We start from the raw sequence: 21,946 nt of genomic DNA, 5'->3' as shown, positions 1-21,946 counted from the left end.
CACACCAACCCACAAGCGCTTCGAGCGTCTCTCTGGAGTGCCCAGCCCCTGTTCTACTCGGTACTCACAAATTCACTACTCCCAAAGGAATAGTACACACCAGCTTACTAGTTTTAACTCAGGATCACCACTCCACTTAACAAACAGTACTAGATGATAAACTTTTTTTCACTATAAATATACATAAGAACTCAGATTCAAATAATAGAAAGTAACAATAGTGGAAACAAATGTTTACGTATAAACCAAAATCATAACACGCTTTCTAGAGCCTAAACTTAATTCATAGGACATTCCCCTAACTTACACCAAATTTGTTTCCCGGCATTTTTAACCAGTATGGTTGAGATCCCCTTTCAAAAAGATCAAGCCTTCTTGCAGTTTGTCTTTGCAGATTGAAGGATGCCAGTGTGTCTCACTGCATCCCCAGATGTACCAGACCTCTGATCTTCACCTGAAAACTGTCCCATCTGTCCCCCCATCTTCCTGTGCTGTTTTCCTTTTCCTATTAATTTCCTTCTGAAGTCTCCAAGCCCTTCATTAGCACTTGACTCAGTATGCTAGTACAAAAAGAAAAGGAGTACTTGTGACACCTTAGAGACTAACAAATGTATTTGAGCATAAACTTTCATGAGCTACAGCTCACTTCATCAGATGCATGCAATGGAAAATACAGTGGGGAGATTTTATATACTCAGAGAACATGAAACAATGGCTGTTACCATACACACTGTAACAAGAATGATCAGGTAAGGTGAAAAGAAAAGGAGTACTTGTGGCACCGTAGAGACTAACAGATTTATTTGAGCATAAGCTTTCGTGAGCTGTAACTCACGAAAGCTTATGCTCAAATAAATTTGTTAGTCTCTAAGGTGCCACAAGTACTCCTTTTCTTTTTGCGGATACAGACTAACATGGCTGGTACTCTGAAACCGGGTAAGGTGAGCTATTACCAGCAGGAGAGAAAAAAAAACTTTTGTAGTGATGATCAAGGTGGGCCATTTCCAGCAGTTGACAAGAACATCTGAGGAACAGTGGGGAGTGGGGAATAAACATGGGGAAATAGTTTTACTTAGTGTAATGACCCATCCACTCCCAGTCTTTATTCAAGCCTAAGTTAATTGTATCCAGTTTGCAAATTAATTCCAATTCAGCAGTCTCCCGTTGGAGTCTGTTTTTGAAGTTTTTTTGTTGAAGAATTGCCACTTTTAGGTCTGTAATCGAGTGACCAAAGAGATTGAAGTGTTCTCCGACTGGTGTATGAATGTTATAATTCTTGACGTCTGATTTGTGTCCATTTATTCTGTTATGTAGAGACTGTCCAGTTTGGCCAATGTACATGGCAGAGGGGCATTGCTGGCACATGATGGCATATATCACATTGGTAGATGTGCAGGTGAACAAGCCTCTGATAGGGCCTAATCACATCAGCCACACTATGATGGTGTCCCCTGAATAGATATGTGGACACAGATGGTAATGGGCTTTGTTGCTGGGTTAGTGGTTCTGTTGTGTGGTGTGTGGTTGCTGGTGAGTATTTGCTTCAGGTTGGGGGGCTGTCTGTAAGCAAGGACTGGCCTGTCTCCCAAGATCTGTGAGAGTGATGGGGCGTCCTTCAGGATAGGTTGTAGGTCCTTGATGATGCATTGGAGAGATTTTAGTTGGGGGCTGAAGGTGATGGCTAGTGGTGTTCTGTTATTTTCTTTGTTGGGCCTGTCCTGTAGTAGGTAACTTTTGGGTACTCTGGCTCTGTCAATCTGTTTCTTCACTTCAGCAGGTGGGTATTGTAGTTGTAAGAATGCAAGTACAGTGGTCTCAACCAGTGGTATTTGTACCCCTGGGAGTACGCAGAGTCTTCTGGGGGTACATCAACTCATCTAGATATTTACTTAGTTTTACAACAGGCTACATAAAAAGCACTAGTGAAGTCAGTACAAACTAAAATTTCATAGACAATGACTTTTTATGCTGTTCTCTATACTATACACTGAAATGCAACTACAATATTTATATTTCAATTGATTTATAAGTATATGGTAAAAATGAGTAGGTAAGCCATTTTTTTAGTAATAATGTGCTGTGACATTTTTGTCTGATTTTTGTAAGCGAGTAGTTTTTAAGTGAGGTGAAACCTAGGGGTACACAAGACAAATCAGACTCCTACAAGGGGTAAAATAGCCTGGAAAGGTGGAGAGCAACTGTGCTAGTAGACTGTTTTAAGATGCACGCAATATGCAATGGTCCAGCAAGGGGATAAGTGTCTCCTGTTTTCTGTCTGGAGAAGTTTGTCTCAAGGCACCTGTGAGTGACCTGCCTTTAACTACAAAGCCTAGAGAACATAGTTTTCAACATATCCCGTACACATATCTCACAATGATTGATGACCAATGTGACACATGCTTTCATTAGAGACCTCACATGACATTTATTTTGGTGAATCCAGGGATCTGTATACTCCTGTGCCTTCTGCCAGTTGGCATCAGGAGGTCCTTGGGTTACAAAGAAATCCTCAGTTTAGGTACTTGTTCCTCATTGATATTGTCTACCAGATCTCAGCTGCCTTCTGAGCAGACTGCAATGCCATCTTTTTTCCCCTTTACATCCAGATTGTAAGTGGAGTGAGGGATAAAGGTGATTAGATGTGGCAATGTTATGATTTTGTTGACATACTGATGTTTGGATAGTCTGTTGCTAGGGATTTATCTTTGATATTTGTATGACGTGCTTTAATTGTTCGTGTCTAGAAGTGTTAAGTTTGTTAAAACCATAATGTTTACAAATAGACACAATGGTGTATAGAAGTCTGTTTCTAGTCTTAGTCTAGAATTTGCCTAGGTACACAAACATGATCTCTTTTTTTTAATTCATAGCAATGAGTGTTAAAAATAAAACTTGGGGATGGTCTTCCACAGCAAGTTCTTTTTTTAATAAGAGTTTTTTTTAGGAAAGACAAACTTATGGCTATTTTCTGGTCAAGAAATACACATTCTAGTAGTTGTCATTGTTCCTTTGAACAACTTAATTGTAGTATGTGTATTTCAATAGACTGAACATCTTGTGTTGAAGAGAGCTGACCCACTCAAATTCTCCTGATTATATCTTTTCTCAGAATCTGAGTAACTTTAGAATTCTCACTCACATTTTCATAAGCCATTTAAGACCATTAAAAGGTTAGCTTGTTCTGTACCATTAGTTTGTAGCAAGTCTCCGTGGTGGAATTATTTCCAGAAATAAGTGGTCTGATCAAATTAAGCAGCTCTAGTTGGTTGTTAAAAATAAGCATGAATGTCACACCGAAAACACCACTAAGAAACGAATACTTCAATCTTGTCCTGTTATGTTTAGTACTACAGCTCTTTTGGGATGTGATCATCTACTTTACACAGGCCATTGTATTTGCTAGGCACTGCTGAGAGGGATAAAGTGAATGGTGCATCTAAGTACCAGTTTCACAACTAGAGCTTTTGGCAGCAACACTGACCAATTTTATCTGTTGGTGACCAGCTCAAAGGGGGGGGCATTAAAGGAACATGTGACAAGTCTAAGCATGATCTTTTAATGGTCTGACTGTAGTCTTTTTAACTCTATAGCCCCTAGGTGGGTCTGTCTCAGCAGTGCATCAATAACTGTCTGTCTTCTGGTTGATCAGGTGACCGGGCACGCAGGTCCCCTCGGAAACTTCCTACTTCTCTGAAGAAGGAAGAGAAGAAGTGGGTGCCACCTAAGTTCCTGCCACACAAATATGATGTCAAGCTGCAAAACGAAGATAAGGTGAGTTGCCTGTATGAATCTTCTTCTACGCAGCATGACAGAAAAGGATGAAATGAATAACCCCTATGTGCCATCAAGCAGCAGTGAAGATTCCTTTAACCACATTCGATATTGTATAGAAAAGTTGTCTGAATGGTGTGACTTATGCCTTGGTGAGTAAGCTGGCTGTTAACTGGCTAATACCTGATCTGTCTGCCAATTGGTTGATGAAACCTGGCCAGTGATATAAAATTTTTTATTAAAGCTAATGTAAAAAAATATAATACACAGGTTAGGGAAAGTGTGTCTGTACATGTGGGTATAGTGCTTAGGTTGTCCACAAACACAAAGTTTGTTTTAAAAGTCATAAGATACATATAGCATCTAATCAGCAATAACCTAAATTTAACAATACAGTTTAGATATTAGCATTCAAGTATTCGGGTACATCACTGATAAAAAGTTGCACAGAGTTGTTTGTGGAAAGCAAAATATATCCAAGTAAAGATTGTCCCTCAGTAATTGAGAATTTAGGGTGGGTTGTCCTTTTAGAATATACAATCCATTAGGAAAATATTTCGGTTACTTTCCCAACTGCGCTTCTCATCGGCAGTCTAGCTCAGCGTTTCCCAAACTTTTTTGGCCATGGAACATCTGGTATATATTTACGGAACACTTCTAATATTATTTTGTAGTCGTTTGGTTTTCAAATAAAAAATTGCTTTATTTATGCTCAAATATATTTTATTTTATAAAACAAAGCAAAAATGCAAATTTAAAATAACTTGAACTAACAATTTCTAACTGGAAAGCGGGTATAAACTAGTACAAAATTCAAGTGCAAGACCCTTTTTTTAATTACGATTCTTTCACAGAACACCTATTCACATTTAGCGGAACACCAGTGTTCCGCGGAACACAGTTTGGGAAACGCTGCTCTAGCTCATCCCTCCTGGTATTGCTTGTAGAAGTGACCAAGAGTAACTGCTTATATGTAACTGCATCTGAAGAAGTGGGTTTTTGCCCATGAAAACTTATGCCCAAATAAATCTGTTAGGCTTTAAGGTGCCACCAGACTCCTCATTGTTTTTTGTGGATACAGACTAACACGGCTACCCCTGATGCTTATATTTAATTAACCAGTGATACTTTGAGAGTGACATCATAGCTAATTACACTTCAGGAAGCTCTCTGGTTTGCAGCACTGCTGTATTCTTTCTATCAGCTGTTCACTAGGCTGATCATAATCCTGATAGGAAGGCAGCAAGGACTTCAAACTAATGATTACAGCTTGCAGAGTAACTCTCCTGGTCTCAAAAAGGGTTTGATAAACTAGTCTCTTTAACCAAATATTAGTGATTGGGTGTTGTTGCCAAAGCAAAGTAGTAGACTTTGGCAAGGAATCTGCAACATAAGTTAACATTTCAAATATTTCAGTGACAGTTTTTAGCTAATTGAACATCCCACCAACTTCTTTCAACTCTCAGGGCTACAAGTGCTATTTGTTCTAATCTGAGGTTGCAATAGTCAGGGGTCACACAAAGAAAGGGGTGGATGCCTCTTGGCTAAGAGGTGATGTAGTGTACCATACCTGTGCTCTTGTGCTGTGTGGTGTTTGAGAGAATACATAAAAATTGAATGTTACCAATCTGTCTTTGTGTGATGTTTCAAAGATCATCAGCAATGTGCCAGCAGATAGCTTAATCCGTACAGAGCGACCACCCAACAAAGAAATCCTGAGGTATTTCATCCGCCATAATGCACTACGGGCTGGTACAGGCGAGAATTCTCCATGGGTGGTAGAAGATGAATTAGTGAAGAAGTATTCTCTTCCCAGTAAATTTAGTGACTTTCTGCTAGACCCACATAAGGTAAGAACTCTCATTTAAAAATCTGCTTGCAAGGTAGGGCTGGGGGTGTGGAAGAGACACTGGCCAAGATTTTCAAGTGAATAATTTTTTTGGGGGGCTCCAAACTTGAGACATCTTGTTGGGGCTTAGTTTTCAGACTGAAAGCCCTGCAGTTTCTGAAAATCAGCTCCTTTAAGGCAACTTTAGATGAGCACCTAAAAATAGTCCTCTTTGAAAAGACTGGCTGGAATGGGTTTAGTTGGGCTATGGGAGGCCTCAAACCCTCTTAAGGAGTGGAACTAGGAGTGGAGACACTTCATTTGAAGTTAATTCTATTGTAAATTGTGTTTCTCCTTGCCAATCAGTGGCAATTATATAAAGAGCCCCCACTCTTGGACAAGAAGAAGAATAAGTTTAGATAGATACAATATTGTCAGCAACAGATCAATGAAATAAATGTTGCCTTTTTCTAGGGGGTCACTCTTGACTTCCCCCCCCCAATCCCCTAACCATCCAGAAAACATACGTGTTTGTGAAACACTGAAGTGTAGAAAATTTTGGTAAAGGAGATCTACAAATACTATTGTAAGGCAATGTGTTTATTCAATGAACTTATTTCATTTAGAGGTTTTTGTCCCTGACACAGGGCACTGAAAATCTCATGGCACAATTACGGTGATTGCATTTTCTTTGCCTTAGACAAGCAATGTAAATCCCAACTGTTGAAGCTAACTTGAGATGTCAGGAGTTTACTATATAGGAGAAAACTATAACCTTTATCCAGTAGTGTGAATTACTGAATCTATCTGTTTATGGTAGTTTAGAGGTTGTAGTTGAGATATTAAATATTTTGGTTTTGTAACTGTTTCCGTGGTCCCTGCAGAATTCATACTTAACTTTCTTATAGTGTGCTGGATTCACAGATCTTAAAATACTTTACAAAGGAAGGTCAGGGTTACCCCCTTTTATAGGTGGGAAATTGAGGTGTAGAGGTGAAGTGATTTGCCCAAGTGCGTTAGCACGTCAGTGGCAGAGCTGAAAATAGGACTTAACTCTCCCAGTCACGTACCCTACTTTTGGACCATACTGCCTCTAGAATAGATAATCTATTCTATTATGTTATCCTAGATGCAGGTTTGCCATCCCCTAACTGAGGGAGCTACTTTTGGCAACCCCGTGGCGATTATCACATTTCATACTGAAAAAAGAACAGGAATACTTGTGGCACCTTAGAGACTAACAAATTTATTAGAGCATAAGCTTTTGTGGGCTACAGCCCACTTCATCGGATGCATAGAATAGAACATATAGTAAGAAGACAGATAGATATATACACACACACACACACACATTATATATAAGTTAAAGTTGCCATACAAACTGTGAAAGGCTAATTAGTTGAGCTATTCTCAGCAGGCGAAAAAAACTTTTGTAGTGATAATCAAGATGGCCCATTTAGACAGTTGACAAGAAGGTGTGAGGATACTTAACTTAGGGAAATAGATGGAATATGTGTAATGACCCAGCCACTCCCATACTGAATATTCCACATAGCAGTGATAAAAGGGGCTTTCAGTATTGTGGTTAAACGAGACTCATCCCTCACCCCCAAAAAGGCTAAGTATTGCACCGTTGCCTCAATATACACCATATTGAAACCCCGCTGGAGCATGGAATTTGCCCTTGAGAGGTGTGCATGTTGGGAAAGTCCTGTTTTTTTCCTTTATGGAATAATTCTAGCATGGTTCAGACTTAGTAAAACTGCACACTAGAACAAAAAAGGATTTCCTTACATCTTTCTACTTGCCCTAGTAGGATGGCTTCATGCTCTAGCAGGAATATTTAGGCTCACATAGAAGTCTGGTGTAGGTTCATTTAAAGGAAAGATTAATATAAAATCATTAATTTGCAGACTGCCTCTTAATTTGGTATAGTATTTGGGACATTCAGTTACTAAAAATACACAATTAAAAAGTATTTGACCACCCTTAAATGCTTTGAGTATTCAAAGCACCAAAGGAGGTATGCTATCAATGTAAATAATTTTTTTCTATTTTCACTTGCAGTGACTTATCTACACTGCTGCAAGTCTTTGGTAAATAGTACATTTGCTGTCCCTAGAACAAGAGAACTGTTTATGAAACTCTTAGCCCTGGTCAGTTTGAGATGGTATTTGAGCCTGAGACACAAGTGTTGTGCCTATCCCCTGTCAATGGAGGGCCTACAGTACACTCTGTTTAACAAGTGTAGCAAAAAACTTGCAAATCTGTTGCAACCAGTTTTACTTTGGGGGGGGAGAAGAGCTGCTGTTACTTTCATCCCATTCACTGCCACTTCTAGTTAGTTCCTATGAGGAAACAGTAAAACTGAATCTGTGGGAGAAGCTGAAAATTGTTTTATATTTCACTGTAAATATTTAGGGAGTCCTGTCCATCTGTTGAAATGTTAGAGAATTTTTGTCATAACAGCCAATGTCTGGTTTTTTAGAACTTTTACTGGCAAATTCTAAGGGTATGTCTTCACTACCTCCATAGTGTAGACGAGGGCTAAGAAGGGAAGTGGGGTAGCATACTGTCTGGAGAACTGGCAAGTGAAGACAGGACATAGGAGCTAAAGTTAAATAATACCGAGAGCTTGACAGAAAAAAGAAATTGTCAACATTTGACTGCTCTTACTTCCCAGAAATTTCCCCAATATAGATTTATTCTTTTCTTGTAAAGAAATGCCTAAACCATATGATGATTTGACAGACAACTTGTTGCCAAATGTAGCTACTTAAAAAAAAAAAATCAGTTATCTATAGTTACGCAAGTACAAAAGAGCCTGCAGGGACAATGATCTCCTCTGGCTTGACAGTTATATCAAAGTATGGAATAGAAACTTTTTTGATCTCTGGTCCTGGACCAATGCTTGGGGAAAGTTTTCGCTAATCCTAAGCGCATCTGCACTGATACTGCCAAAGTAGAGTTAACCCTGATAGGTTATGCAAGACTTAACTTTCTACTGTGGGTTGTTATAGTTGTTTGTAATCTCGTAAAACATCTTAATCGTCACAGAGAATGTAAAGTCAAAATTTTCACCCATGCTGTTTCCCTCTCTGAAGTCTGCAGCTTAAACATACCTTCAGTAAAACACTTGCGGCTGGCCCACATCAGCTGACTCAAGCAGGATCTGTAGGGCTATAAAATTTCAGTGTAGGTGTTTGGACTCTGGCTGGAGCCTTGGTTCTGGGACCCTCCCCTCTGGCAGGGTCCTGAAGCCTGGGCTACAGCTAAATCCCAAACATATACACTGCAATTTTATTGTCTTGCAGCCCAAGCCCTGCAAGCCTGAATCAGCTGACATAGGCTGGCCATGGGTGCTCTTTTCAGTGTAGACGTCCACATGGCTCTCAGGGTATACCTTAAGGATTTCCTATGTTCAAGAGTCGGAATGTAACCGACTTAAGGGAGAGTAAAAGCAAATGACTCTTCACCCCATAGCTTGTCTTAAGTGGAAACAAGAGCTGCTTATGTCAGCTGAATGGCACTAAAGTGCCTTCATTGCCCTATGGGGAAGAAATAATAACTCTGTAAGTGCCTGGGAATTAATGTAGTAGTTAAGATTACTTGAGGACTTTCATAACCACAACTCTGAGAATCTTTAGGGAGGAAGTTTTCCATGCTTGGCCTTAGCTCAGTGGTAAATTCAAACCATTTTAAAATCTGAAATTGTTGGAGGACAAAGCAATCTAGGATTAGTTCCTCAGTTCTGCCAAAATAACGTTGAGTTGTCAGCATGTTCAACTGGTGCACATGCAGTTGTAATATCTAACATAAATGGTTATGATGGTTATCACTAATATGCTGAAAATAACTTTCTCCATAGGTGGTCTCCTGCAGTGTTTATATGCTGTCTTCAGTGGAGCTTTCTGCAATAGGGACACCAAGGGCATTAAAAGAAAACTAAATTTTCATTAAATGGTTAATCTTAATGTAGTAGTAAACATTCAGAAGTAATGAAATAAAAATGATAACAGTGCTATGAGAAATGTAACTTGATTACAATGGGCATGTTTACTATATCTGTTCTGAAATATGTACCTTATTATAGCAATTTTTAGAATGTTGCACATCCTGTATCTTTTGTTATGCTTGACATGACAGAATTTTTCACTAAAACCTTAACTTTTTCACTCTGACTTCTGATGGTTATAATCTTCATGTTATAAATATTATTGCAAGTATCGTGTGTTATTTTTGAGTTCTTGAAATTAACCCATCCAGTGCTCATAATGCACATATGTGACCTGAATCTCAGAAATGCAGAGCACCCAAATACCATTAAAATCAATAGGAGCTGGAGGTGATCACAGCACCTTAAAAATTAGGCTGCTAAACTACCACTGTGTAGTCCTTTATTGGACCAACTTCTGTTGGTGAAAGAGACAAAGGAACTTTCACCAACAGAAGTTGGTCCAAGAAAAAGGCTTTTTGTCACCCACCTAGTCTCTCTAATATCCTGGGATCAACACAGCTACACCAATGCTACAAACAATTGTGTAATCCTGTTCATTAGGTAACAACAGTCCTGAACAATAGAACTGCATTGACAAATGGATCACTCCAAGGGCTAAAAACCCTCCAAATCCACCCCTGTATCCTCAGGAAAGCCCTTAGAGCAGGCCTCCGACACTAATCTGAGACTTCTTTTTACCATACAAACTTTCAAGCAAACAAATTCATAAATCTGTAAAAACTAGAAAGCTTTTTCATGTAATGCAGTTGGAAGTGACTTAAAAACATCATTGAGGCAAACCAACTTAAACAAATTTTAAAGCTGAATGTTAAATCCTCCCAAGATGGGCTATTAACTGTATAACCTGAGGAATTCTTTATAGCAAATTGAAAGCCATTGTAGTGGTCTGTGTCCCATTCCCCCCCCCCCCACACACACACACACCTGTTAAACTGAACAGGGAACTGAACTAAACTTACATGTTAAAAATAATTATTAGAGAAAGATTCTTCAGACATTGCCCCTGCTTAGATTGGTTTTATTTTAATATCTCTTCTTAAATTCTAGTACATGACTCTCAACCCCTCAACCAAAAGGAAGAGCTCTGGATCACCTGACAGAAAGCCCTCCAAGAAGTCCAAAACTGATGGATCTTCACTGGGCCAGCCACTGAGCCCTACGCTGTGGTGTCATGTGCATTTGAAGAAATCTATTATTGGCTCCCCACTAAAAGTGAAGAACTCTAAGAACCCAAAATCCTCCAAAGAGGAGTTGGAGGAGGTGATGAAAATGGTGTCTCCAGGTAAACTTGGCGCTGACTTCCACATTCCTAAGAGGAGCCGACTAGGGAAGGGCAGCGACAAATCCTTAGACAAGAAACAGAAAGGCAAAAGGGTTCTGAATGGGCAGAAGTCCCCTGGGAAATCAAAATCACCTAGGAAAGGTCTGAAGAATCCCAAGATGAAACTGAAACAAATGACACTACTGGACATGGCAAAAGGCACCCCTAAGGTGTCTAGAACTCCTAAGAACTCAGCAGGGACTCCCAGGTCCTCCAGCAAACCCCAGAAACATCTTCCTCCTGCTGCACTCCACCTCATTGCCTATTACAAGGAAAACAAAGACCGGGAGGATAAAAAAAGTGCCCTTTCCTGCATTATCTCCAAAACAGCCCGACTACTCTCAAATGAGGACCGTGCCCGCCTTCCTGAAGAGTTGCGAGGGATAGTACAGAAACGCTATGAACTCTTAGAGCACAAAAAGAAATGGGCCTCCATGACAGAGGAACAACGCAAGGAGTATCTGAAGAAGAAACGGGAGAAGCTGAAGGAGAAATTAAAGGAGAGAGCAAAAGAGCGGAAGGAAAAGGAGATGCAGGAAAAACTGGAAAAGCAGAAGAGGTATGAGGACCAAGATCTTAAAGGAAAGAATTTGCCTGCTTTTAAACTAGTGGATACTCCAGAAGGACTTCCCAATACTCTCTTTGGGGATGTGGCCATGGTGGTGGAGTTCCTGAGCTGTTATTCAGGCTTACTGATGCCAGATGCTCAGTATCCCATTACAGCAGTCTCCTTGATGGAGGCTCTGTGTGCAGAGAAAGGGGGCTTTCTCTACTTGAACCGGGTGCTGGTCATTCTTCTGCAGACCCTGCTGCAGGATGAAATTGCCGAAGACTATGCTGAGTTGGGAATGAAACTCTCGGAAATCCCCCTTACCTTGCATTCTGTTTCTGAACTGGTCCGCCTGTGTCTCCGCAAGTCAGATGTACAGGAGGAAAGTGAGGTTTCTGATGATGTAGATGAGAGCAAGGATTCAGCTACCTTTGAGGATAATGAGGTACAAGATGAGTTTTTGGAGAAGCTGGAGACATCAGAGTTCTTTGAGCTGACATCTGAGGAGAAGCTACAGATAGTTGCAGCGCTCTGCCACCGAATCCTAATGACTTACTCCGTGCAGGACCACGTAGAAGCAAAGCAGCAGATGTCAGCTGAGCTGTGGAAGGAGCGGCTTGCTGTGCTGAAGGAAGAAAATGACAAGAAAAGAGCAGAAAAGCAGAAACGGAAAGAAATGGAGGCTAAAAACAAAGAGAATGGGAAAGATGAGAATGGGGTGGGAAGGAATGACAAGAAAAAAATGGAGATGGTAAAAACAGAGCAACAGATGGAAATAGAGGCTGAAGATATGATCAGTGCTGTGAAAAGCAGAAGACTTCTTGCCATTCAAGCCAAGAAAGAGAAGGAGCAACAGGAGAGGCAAATGAGAGGTACAATACTGGAGTGTGTGTGAGAGCGGGGGAATGGGATACAAAAGTAATGTAGACAATTCAGTTCTCCATTTTCAGTAGTGTTACCTGGCCATGAGGGATTTTATGGCTGGTGTTTAAGGTCTCTAGTTCTGTTAATGGGAGGCATTGTGCAGCCTGCAGGATTTTCAAAACCACAGCTATGTGGTCTTTTAATATTACTCCAGTGGTTCAAAATTTGATGTGCTATGTGTCAGATCCTCTTTCAGTTTTGCCTCTTCAGAAATCCCCCACAAGTACCTTCCAGCAAGTCTATTTTTGGTGGAGGAAAGTTCTCTTGTGCTTACCGAAATCTGGCTCCTTCCAAGAGATGCAGAAGACCTCTGTCCATGAGCCAATTCCCAGGAATCTGGTCCACTAGCTCCCTGCTGTTGCTAAGTGTACTACTTTACATATTGCCACATTATCACCAGCAGCCCCTGCCTCACATGAGAAACCTGTAAACTTCCATTTTAAAATTGAAGAACTCATTAAAAAATGCTCACTGGGGTGGGATTTGTGTAGATCGGTAATACCAGCACTTTTCATATCTGCCATGTGATACCTTATGTTAACCATGCCATTATTATTTCAGACTTTCATAGAACCATACACTGCAGTTTTAAAGAAGTGTAGATACAGTGCTGTCAAAAGCTGCCAGGTTAACAGCCCTCTGAAAATACCAGCACACTTTTCTTGTTCATTGAGGATTTTTTCCTGAAAATAAAGGATAAAATCATGAGAAACATGCCTCCCTTTCTCCCCAACACTCAATTGTACCTACTTTACTGGAGACTGCTATATGTATACATCTACTGTCTCATCAGCATCCCCCACACACCTGGAATCTGAGAGAGACCATGACTTTGTCTCCAGTTAATGGTTACACAAAGCCTCTATTTGTTCCCTGAATCAAATCACTTACCTTTCCATAGTTTTCCATCTTTTATACTAGATCTCCTCTGCTCCTCTGCCATTTTCACCCCCCCCCCCCACGAGAACAGTAATACTTCCCCTATAGGCTTCATTGTAGAAGGTGAAGAAGAGGAATGGAGTTTGAGGAATTCACAAGGCCAGGCAGAGAGGCCTGGAAGGGTGACCTTCCTTGGGGCCACTTAGCCCAGGCCACCCCTGTGCCTGGATCATAGAAGGAAATGAGAGAGCAGCGGTTAGTTTTTCTTCTAATGTTTATTTCCTTTTGTTTTATGGCTGAAGTAACAGCAGCTGAACACAGGTGAAAAGAATAAAATTAAGCTCCTGTTCCCTCAAGCACTGATTTCCAAAGGTGTCAGTGATTGTAGTAAAAAGGAAAAGGAGTACTTGTGGCACCTTAGAGACTAACCAATTTATTTGAGCATGAGCTTTCGTGAGCTACAGCTCACTTCATCGGATGCATTCAGTGGGGAGATTTATATACACAGAGAACATGAAACAATGGGTATTACCATACACACTGTAATGAGTGATCACTTAAGGTGAGCTATTACCAGCAGGAGGGGGTGAAACCTTTTGTAGTGATGATCAAGGTGGGCCATTTCCAGCAGTTGACAAGAACGTCTGAGGAACAGTGGGGAGTGGGGAATAAACATGGGGAAATAGTTTTACTTTGTGTAATGACCCATCCACTCCCAGTCTTTATTCAAGCCTAAGTTAATTTTATCCAGTTTGCAAATTAATTCCAATTCAGCAGTCTCTCGTTGGAGTCTGTTTTTGAAGTCTTTTTGTTGAAGAATTGCCACTTTTAGGTCTGTAATCAAGTGACCAAAGAGAATGAAGTGTTCTCAGACTGGTTTTTGAATGTTATAATTCTTGACGTCTGATTTGTGTCCATTTATTTTTTTTACGTAGAGACTGTCCGGTTTGACCAATGTACATGGCAGAGGGGCATTGCTGGCACATATCACATTGGTAGATGTGCAGGTGAACGAGCCTCTGATAATGTGACTGATGTGATTAGGCCCTATGATGGTGTCCCCTGAATAGATGTGTGGACATAGTTGGCAACAGGCTTTGTTGCAAGGATAGGTTCCTGGGTTAGTGGTTCTGTTGTGTGGTGTGTGGTTGATGGTGAGTATTTGCTTCAGGTTGGGGGGCTGTCTGTAGGCAAGGACTGGCCTGTCTCCCAAGATCTGTGAGAGTGATAGGTCGTCCTTCAGGATAGGTTGGAGAGGTTTTAGTTGGGGGCTGAAGGTGATGGCTAGTGGCATTCTGTTATTTTCTTTGTTGGGCCTGTCCTGCAGTAGGTGACTTCTGGGTTCTCTTCTGGCTCTGTCAGTCTGTTTCTTCACTTCAGCAGGTGGGTATTATAGTTGTAAGAACACTTGATAGAGATCTTGTAGGCGTTTGTCTCTGTCTGAGGGGTTGGAGCAAATGCGGTTGTATCGTAGAGCTTGGTGGTAGACAATGGATCGTGTGGTGTGGTCTGGATGAAAGCTGGAGGCATGTAGGTAAGTATAGCGGTCAGTAGGTTTTCAGTATATGGTGGTGTTTATGTGACCATCGCTTATGACCACCGTAGTGTCCAGGAAGTGGATTTCTTGTGTGGACTGGTCCAGGCTGAGGTTGATGGTGGGATGGAAATTGTTGAAATCATGGTGGAATTCCTCAAGGGCTTCTTTTCCATGGGTCCAGATGATATCATCAATGTAGCGCAAGTAGAGTAAGGACATTAAGGGATGAGAGCTGAGGAAGCATTGTTCTAAGTCAGCCATAAAAATGTTGGCATACTGTGGGGTCATGCAGGTACCCATAGCAGTGCCGCTGATTTGAAGGTCTACATTGTCCCCAAATGTGAAATAGTTATGGGTGAGGACAAAGTCACAAAGTTCAGCCACCAGGTTTGCCGTGACATTATCGGGGATAGTGTTCCTGACGGCTTGTAGTCCATCTTTGTGTGGAATGTTGGTGTAGAGGGCTTCTACATCCATAGTGGCCAGGATGGTGTTTTCAGGAAGATCACCGATGGATTATAGTTTCCTCAGGAAGTCAGTGGTGTCTCGAAGATAGCTGGGAGTGCTGGTAGCGTAGGGCCTGAGGAGGGAGTCTACATAACCAGACAGTCCTGCTGGCAGGGTGCCAATGCCTGAGATGATGGGGCGCCCAGGATTTCCAGGTTTATGGATCTTGGGTAGTAGATAGAATACCCCAGGTCGGGGTTCCAGGGGTGTGTCTGTGTGGATTTGTTCTTGTGCTTTTTCAGGGAGTTTCTTGAGCAAATGCTGTAGTTTCTTTTGGTAACCCTCAAGAGGGTAATGGCTTGTAGAAAGTGGTGTTGGAGAGCTGCTGAGCAGCCTCTTGTTAATCTTCCGACCTATTCATGATGATGACAGCACCTCCTTTGTCAGCCTTTTTGATTATGATGATTAGACACTATGTTTCTGCTCCAGGGAGCTGTGCTAGGGTGGCCCACTAGGGTTTGGTCAGATCAAAATCTGATTTCTGCAGGCGGGGGAGATGCCAGGTCCTCACCTGTGCCAGCCACTACTTAGCTGCGGTCGCCTCCTATTTCTGACAGGTGGCTGCAGCTCCCAGCCCTGGTTCCATAGGCAAGTCTGATCGGGGAGAGGGGAAAGCAGTGAGCAGTGGGGTGTGGGAGGTTCCCGCGCTCTTCCTGGTGTGTCTGTTTTTTAAATATTACAAAGTTGGCAACCCTAAGCTGTGCAGAGCATTGTAGGATCGGTGCAGGGAGAGCACCCAAAATAGGATTGTCAATGTGGAAACTTGGCACTTTTGCAACTTTCTCTCGTTCAGTCACAAATGTGTAATTGTTTAATAGAGATGTAGCTAGGGAAATGCAGCACTGTGTCTCGGGTGGAAATTTCCTTCACCACCATAAAGGCTAGAAACCTATGGAGAGTTTGTTTTAAATTAAGCTGAGATTCAGCAGCAAATCATACAGCCTGTTAAGGCCCTGTCCAGATCTGTTGCCATCCCTTGAGATTCTATGCTGTCCCCATAGGAGACCCCTTCTGGTCCTATGGCTTCTGCTGCTACCTCTGCTAATGCTAAGCCTGCTGCTCCGCTCCCCATTCTTCAACAACCACTTTGATGTCATCTTTTGGTTGTCTCACCACTCTCTGAAACTGTCGCTCGGTAACTGAACTCAACTTTCCTCAGAAGTAGCCTCCTTCTGCATCATCTTTGACAACTTCACTGTCCTTGCTGTCTACTTGCCTTGCAGCCTCTCACCTTTGTGAAGTGCTCTACTCTGCATCCAGCTTTTTGTCAGTCCTGTTGCTGCTGACTTATCACTAAAAATCTGTAAAACAAAAAACAGGGTGGTGGCTTCTGTCACCCCAGTTTTTGCCATGGTTGTCAGTTTTAGTGTCAACATCTATAATTAGAGGAGAGGGCATGAGGCTCCCATTCCTTGCTGACTGGTTCAAAACCTACTTTGTGAGGAAGCTGTCAACCAGGAGCCATCTTTATGCTATGTGGCTTCAAACAGGAAAGAAAACCTGTTTGTTTTGTGGATGTTGCATTTAAAGTGAAAGTTGTTTTCCAGTGTGACTGTTTTTGGTAAGAACAAGTGTTTCTGTTGCTTGGTATATCCATCTGTTTTTGAGTAGGAACATTTTCGCCCCCTATGTAAAATTTCGTGTTCATTATTAGCTCTTAATCTGAAAATCCAGTTACTAAACTGAGCAGTGTGTGAGTTATTTGAGCATGAAAAGATATCTTGGATAATCATGCACTTCAGATGAAAAAACTCAACTTAAAAGGAGGAGGAATGTGGCACATGAATGGAAGTCAAGAGATCCAAGTTCTGTTCTTAGCTCTGCCACAAGTAGTAGTCTTTGTTTCTCAATCATTAAAATGGGAATAATATATTCCCTACCTCATAACTGTGTTAAGCTTTACTCTTTTTATAATTTGTAAAGTGCTGAGGTATCGTGAAGGATGCCATAGATGTTACCTACAAATGACTTTTCTGTTTGCATTCTAATTTAAATGGCCCAACTAGGCATTGGAGGTAACATTTTTCAGAGAATAGGGAAATTAAGTACTATTATACAACTTGCATTGCTGTGTTGTGATTGGAGGGAGTTACCAACAGGACAGAATCCTTGCAATCTGATCTGACTTCTTTAAAAATGAGTTTCTATGCTTTGAGGAAAGTGACAGAAATCTTCGAGACCTCAAAGTGCAGAAACTGCTCTTCCCATCATATAGGACATTCCCTGTCCTTTCTAATCAGTCAGACATAAGAAGTGACAGGACTCAAACTTCCCAGGCATGTACAGGCCAGAAGGCAGAACCTACCAGTCATACCTTGATATGGAGAATGAGTTGGATGCCCACCAATTAGCTTCCTGAGCAATACTTTAGTGAGAAGTCCAGCACCCACCAGAGCTGCTGGGATTCTTGGGGACAGCACCCCTGTATGGGCTCCATCTTTTTATTAACATGTGACTGATAGGCACCTCATAAACTTTGCTGCCTTTCCTGTCTTCATCTGACTACTAGAAGGGAGAGAGCTTCATCTCCCCACCAAATCTGTTTCTCCCCTTTACCCCACAGAGCATTCTGGCAGCAGCAATGAGAGATTCTTCCTTCAAAATATGCCTTTCTCAGCTTTCCCAAACAGCAAAAGATTAAATTGATGACTCATTTTGGTGTCACTAAGGCCCATGTGGTTCTGGGTAGCAGCAATGAAACTGATTGGGGGGGAGGGATAGCTCAGTGGTTTGAGCATTGGCCTGCTAAACCCAGGGTTGTGAGTTCAATCCTTGAGGGGGCCATTTAGGGATCTGGGGCAAACACTGGGGACTGGTCCTGCTTTGAGCAGGGGGTTGGACTAGATGACCTCCTGAGGTCCCTTCCAACTCTGATATTCTATGATTCTATGATCAGAATGGTCAGTTGCACTGTGTTGGTTGGGAAAGCTCTGAGCAGGGACAGAGGCACTGGAGCTGTCTGCAAGCTCAGGAACAAATTGCATTCATTGTATGTTCAGGTGCCATTTGGAGGTTTTCTTTGGAATCTTAAGGGCTGGAAGTGTAATTTTTTGAGAGCTTAAATTCAGTAGAAATTGGTGGTGTGGGTTCTGACAAACTAGCCATGACAAACTTCTCGCTTGTCAATGGTGAATGGAGTTTTCAAATCATGGTAGGGGTCAAACCAAATCAGTGCTCCGAATCTGGTATCAGATCAGCAGTTAGGAGCCAAAAGTAGTGCTTTAGAACTATATGCTGACTCAGTACAAAGCTTGAAGTAAAGCTTGTTCAAGTAACTAGTGGGCTCTGGACGGTATGATGGTAAATGGGATGTAGTGGGGAAGAGGATATGCTGTTAAGAAATTAGCAAGTGTCAAAGCTGACAACCTTTCTAGCCCAGGTGCAAGCCTCCCCAGTGAAGGCTCCCACATTTGAAACTGGAAACTTGCTGGTATGCAGTAGAAACCAGAACCAACAAATTGCTTAGTAGGGTTTTAATCACTCTCTTTAAAAGGCCTTCTTGAGAACTGTCCCTGTAAGAAGGTGCTCTGAGCATGCACTGTTCTTGTAGTCCTCAGCTAGCTGTTGGCTATTCTGTATACCTGTCTGCAGCCCAAATGTAGGTTGTTGATCTTTTAAGTCCTACTCTCCACTGCCTGTAAAAAGGCTGTTGTGAAGTTCTGGCAGCTATACAAGTGGTAAGTATACAGAGAATGAGGCTTCAGTCCTAGGCTTCAAAAGAAGGCATGGGGAACGAGGACTGTAGCCAACATAGTGATGCGAGGAGCACTTCTAGCTGTTAGCAATATATGGGGAAGGTGTCTCCTGTATGTTTTGGAGGAGGGTTGTTGCCCCACATTGTCTTGTTGCCTATCTCCCATTGTGATCAGAATTCCCCAGGTTGGCTTCAGTATTTTGTTGGTTCCATTTTCTCAAGGATTTGAGCTCTAGTATTTAAGTTCTGAATCTACTTAATTAGATTTTTGGTCAAGGATTATAATAAACTTTGTCTTTGGGGTCTGGATTTCAGCCTGACTTTAGACAGATTAATTTTTGTTCACTTCTTCTCAATGCATCTTTTACATAGTGAGGTGGGCCTGTTCTTCAGAGGCAGGTAAAGATGCAGGAGACATCTGTAAAGTACCCTGAGCCCCTCAAAAAAGCTTAAAGCCCTCTGATCTCAGTTCTTTGCCTTCTTGGCAGAAGTTGGTTATTTATCCTGATCATGAGATGAAATGTCGAAGTAAAGCTCTTGGGTATGTTTACACTGCAGTGGGAGCTGTGATTGCCGCTAGGGTAAGCATACCCATGCTAGCCTTAGTGTAGCTAGTATTTCTTAAAAAGCTGTGAAGACACAGCAGCATGGACCCTGGCATGGGCTAGCAATATGAGTGTGTGCTCTTGGTTCTGGGTGGGCTTGTGCGGCAACACAGGCTTCAGTGTAGGCTGTATCTTCACTGCTCTTTTTGGCTGTACTAGCTAGATTAAAGATAACATAGGTATGTCTGCCTGAGCTGTAATTGCCCTTCCAGTTGCAGTGTAGACATACCATTCATCTGCAGGAATCCTGCCACCTTTCACTATTTCATTCTGTTTGTGGACATCCCAGGGGATGTGGGAGCTACTAGGATGCCAAGATTTTTGTCCTGGCAGGTAACCTAGGCTTGCTGTTTTTGAATTCTTCTGCTGACATGGCAAAATATGTGGGAATCTGAGTTACTAGAGCATGTGCTTGTCCCTCCTGTAGTCAGAGCAGAACAGCTGCGCTTGGAAACCTATGTGGCTAAGTGGGGCGTGGCTTCCAGTCTACAATTGTCCATTTGGTAGGCAGGCTTTAGAAATGGTCCTTTAAGGTGAGGACCTGAGTTGAAGCAACTAGTCAAAGTGAAGAAGATGCATAAGGCCATGCTGAGGAACAGGAGAACAGAAAATAAAATACCAGTAATATTAAAGTCCTTCTCTTTGCCTTGGGCCAGCTCATCCTCCTGCTTTGGCTTTGTTCTGCATTCTTGTGGGAATCTCTCAAACTGAAATTAGCAGCGTTTGAGCTTGAGGTTTGGGATTCTTCAGATGCTGGACCCTTGGGCAGTTGTGTGGTCTGAATTGGGAGAAACTCTAGGGTTTTTTCACATGGGGGGGCGGTGGAGGGAGTCCGTAGTAACTGGTGCATACTAGTTAATGTTCACAAGCTACTCTGCAATAACTCCCCATGTGGACACTCCCATTGCACACTGAGTGCCTTTGTGTGCATTAGTTTAATTTACTTTGGAAATGCATTAACAGAAGTTACCAGTAAATTAATCTTCTTTCTTCACCTGACTAATCAGCAAAATAGAAAATAGCCTATTGCAATATGTGGTGAATCTGGTTACAGTAGTTTTCTTTTAATGTGTCTGGTAATCCCTGCAGTAAAACTGGAGAAAGAAGCAGAGGAGGAGAGAATCCGGAAGCATAAAGCTGCTGCTGAAAAGGCTTTCCAAGATGGGATTGCCAAAGCTAAGCTGGTGATGCGCAGAACGCCAATAGGAACTGACCGTAACCATAACAGGTAGAAGAGCTAACCGTAAAGCTTCCCTGTGCTATCTGTGTCGCTTGTACTGCTAACGGTCCTGTTAGGTGATCACCTCCTTTCTGTTGGAATAGAATGTTACAAATGAATATTTCATGTATTTGAGATCTTTTGTACCAGTATGCAGTGCATTACTGTGCATCGAGAACTTCAGGGGCGGCCTACTGTAAAGCTAAAATAGAGATGAGACCATCTCCAGACTGCTGTAGTCTGGGGGACCTACATCTCTGCAGGAGGGATGCATGACTCTGTCTAATCTAGTACTTTTCAGTCTACTCAGGCTGGTACCCTTTATTCTAAATCAAAAACTTTTCTGACGATATCTTGCCCCACGCTTACAATAAACTAAGAGTAAAAAATGTCAGTGATAACCCTATGTAATTGATTTGGGTTTTTGAGATGCTGACAGGAAGTGCTTCACCTTGAAAAGTAAGAGTATGCGGGGGAGTGAGGGAGCAAGAGTTTTCTTTGCTTTAGATTGTAATACAATTTCAGTTGCTTCGTCTCCTGATTAGCTTTGTGGGCTGACCCAGTAGTTGAGAAACAGTTGGCTAACATTATCAAACTGCTGGCTATAGTAGTTACCATTATTACCCTTCTCTCATTCAGACTTGGTGTATGGTAGACTTCGAAAGAACTGTAGGATAGTTTCTTCTTCTTGCTCATGCTGCACTTCTGCTGAAGATATAGATGCATGCACATATTTTAAATGCCTGCATACTTGTGTTCTCTCTTCTCGTGTGTATGTATATGTATTTTTTCCATGCAACTCTTGTCCTCCTGTGGTTCCTGCAGTGAAGTCTATGCTCTTTACAGGTACTGGCTGTTTTCAGATGAGGTTCCTGGCTTGTTCATTGAGAAGGGCTGGGTACATGACAGTATAGACTACAGATTCATCCGTCACCGCCAGAAGAAGGAGGAAGTGGTAGATGATGATGATGATGATGATTACTACCCAATGGGTAAGATCAGCCAACTTCTCTTGCGTATCCTCTTTTGTCACTAACTCTTTGTTACTAGCTGGGGTTGGGGATGGATCGGCAAATGGATGACCATGTAACAG

General features: G+C 41.9%; 1 protein-coding gene across 2 annotated transcripts in view; it reads left to right on the top strand.

The window, feature by feature from the left end:
• The window catches only part of BAZ1B (bromodomain adjacent to zinc finger domain 1B), an 82,515-nt gene that overhangs the window by 21,598 nt on the left and 38,971 nt on the right, over window positions 1-21,946 (top strand). Inside the window, exons 5-9 of one of the 2 annotated variants that reach the window (XM_048823662.2) lie at window positions 3,650-3,771; window positions 5,424-5,621; window positions 10,665-12,360; window positions 20,724-20,862; window positions 21,700-21,845. In XM_048823662.2, the coding sequence (XP_048679619.2) occupies window positions 3,650-3,771; window positions 5,424-5,621; window positions 10,665-12,360; window positions 20,724-20,862; window positions 21,700-21,845 (2,301 nt within the window). The remainder of the gene's footprint in view (window positions 1-3,649; window positions 3,772-5,423; window positions 5,622-10,664; window positions 12,361-20,723; window positions 20,863-21,699; window positions 21,846-21,946) is intronic. The other variant, XM_048823663.2, reaches the window with a different exon arrangement.

Source organism: Caretta caretta, chromosome 17 (assembly GCF_965140235.1).
Source record: "Caretta caretta isolate rCarCar2 chromosome 17, rCarCar1.hap1, whole genome shotgun sequence".
NCBI lineage: Eukaryota > Metazoa > Chordata > Testudines > Cheloniidae > Caretta > Caretta caretta.
Note: the sequence above shows the minus strand (reverse complement) of the source record. Positions and strands in the feature narration are given on the sequence as shown.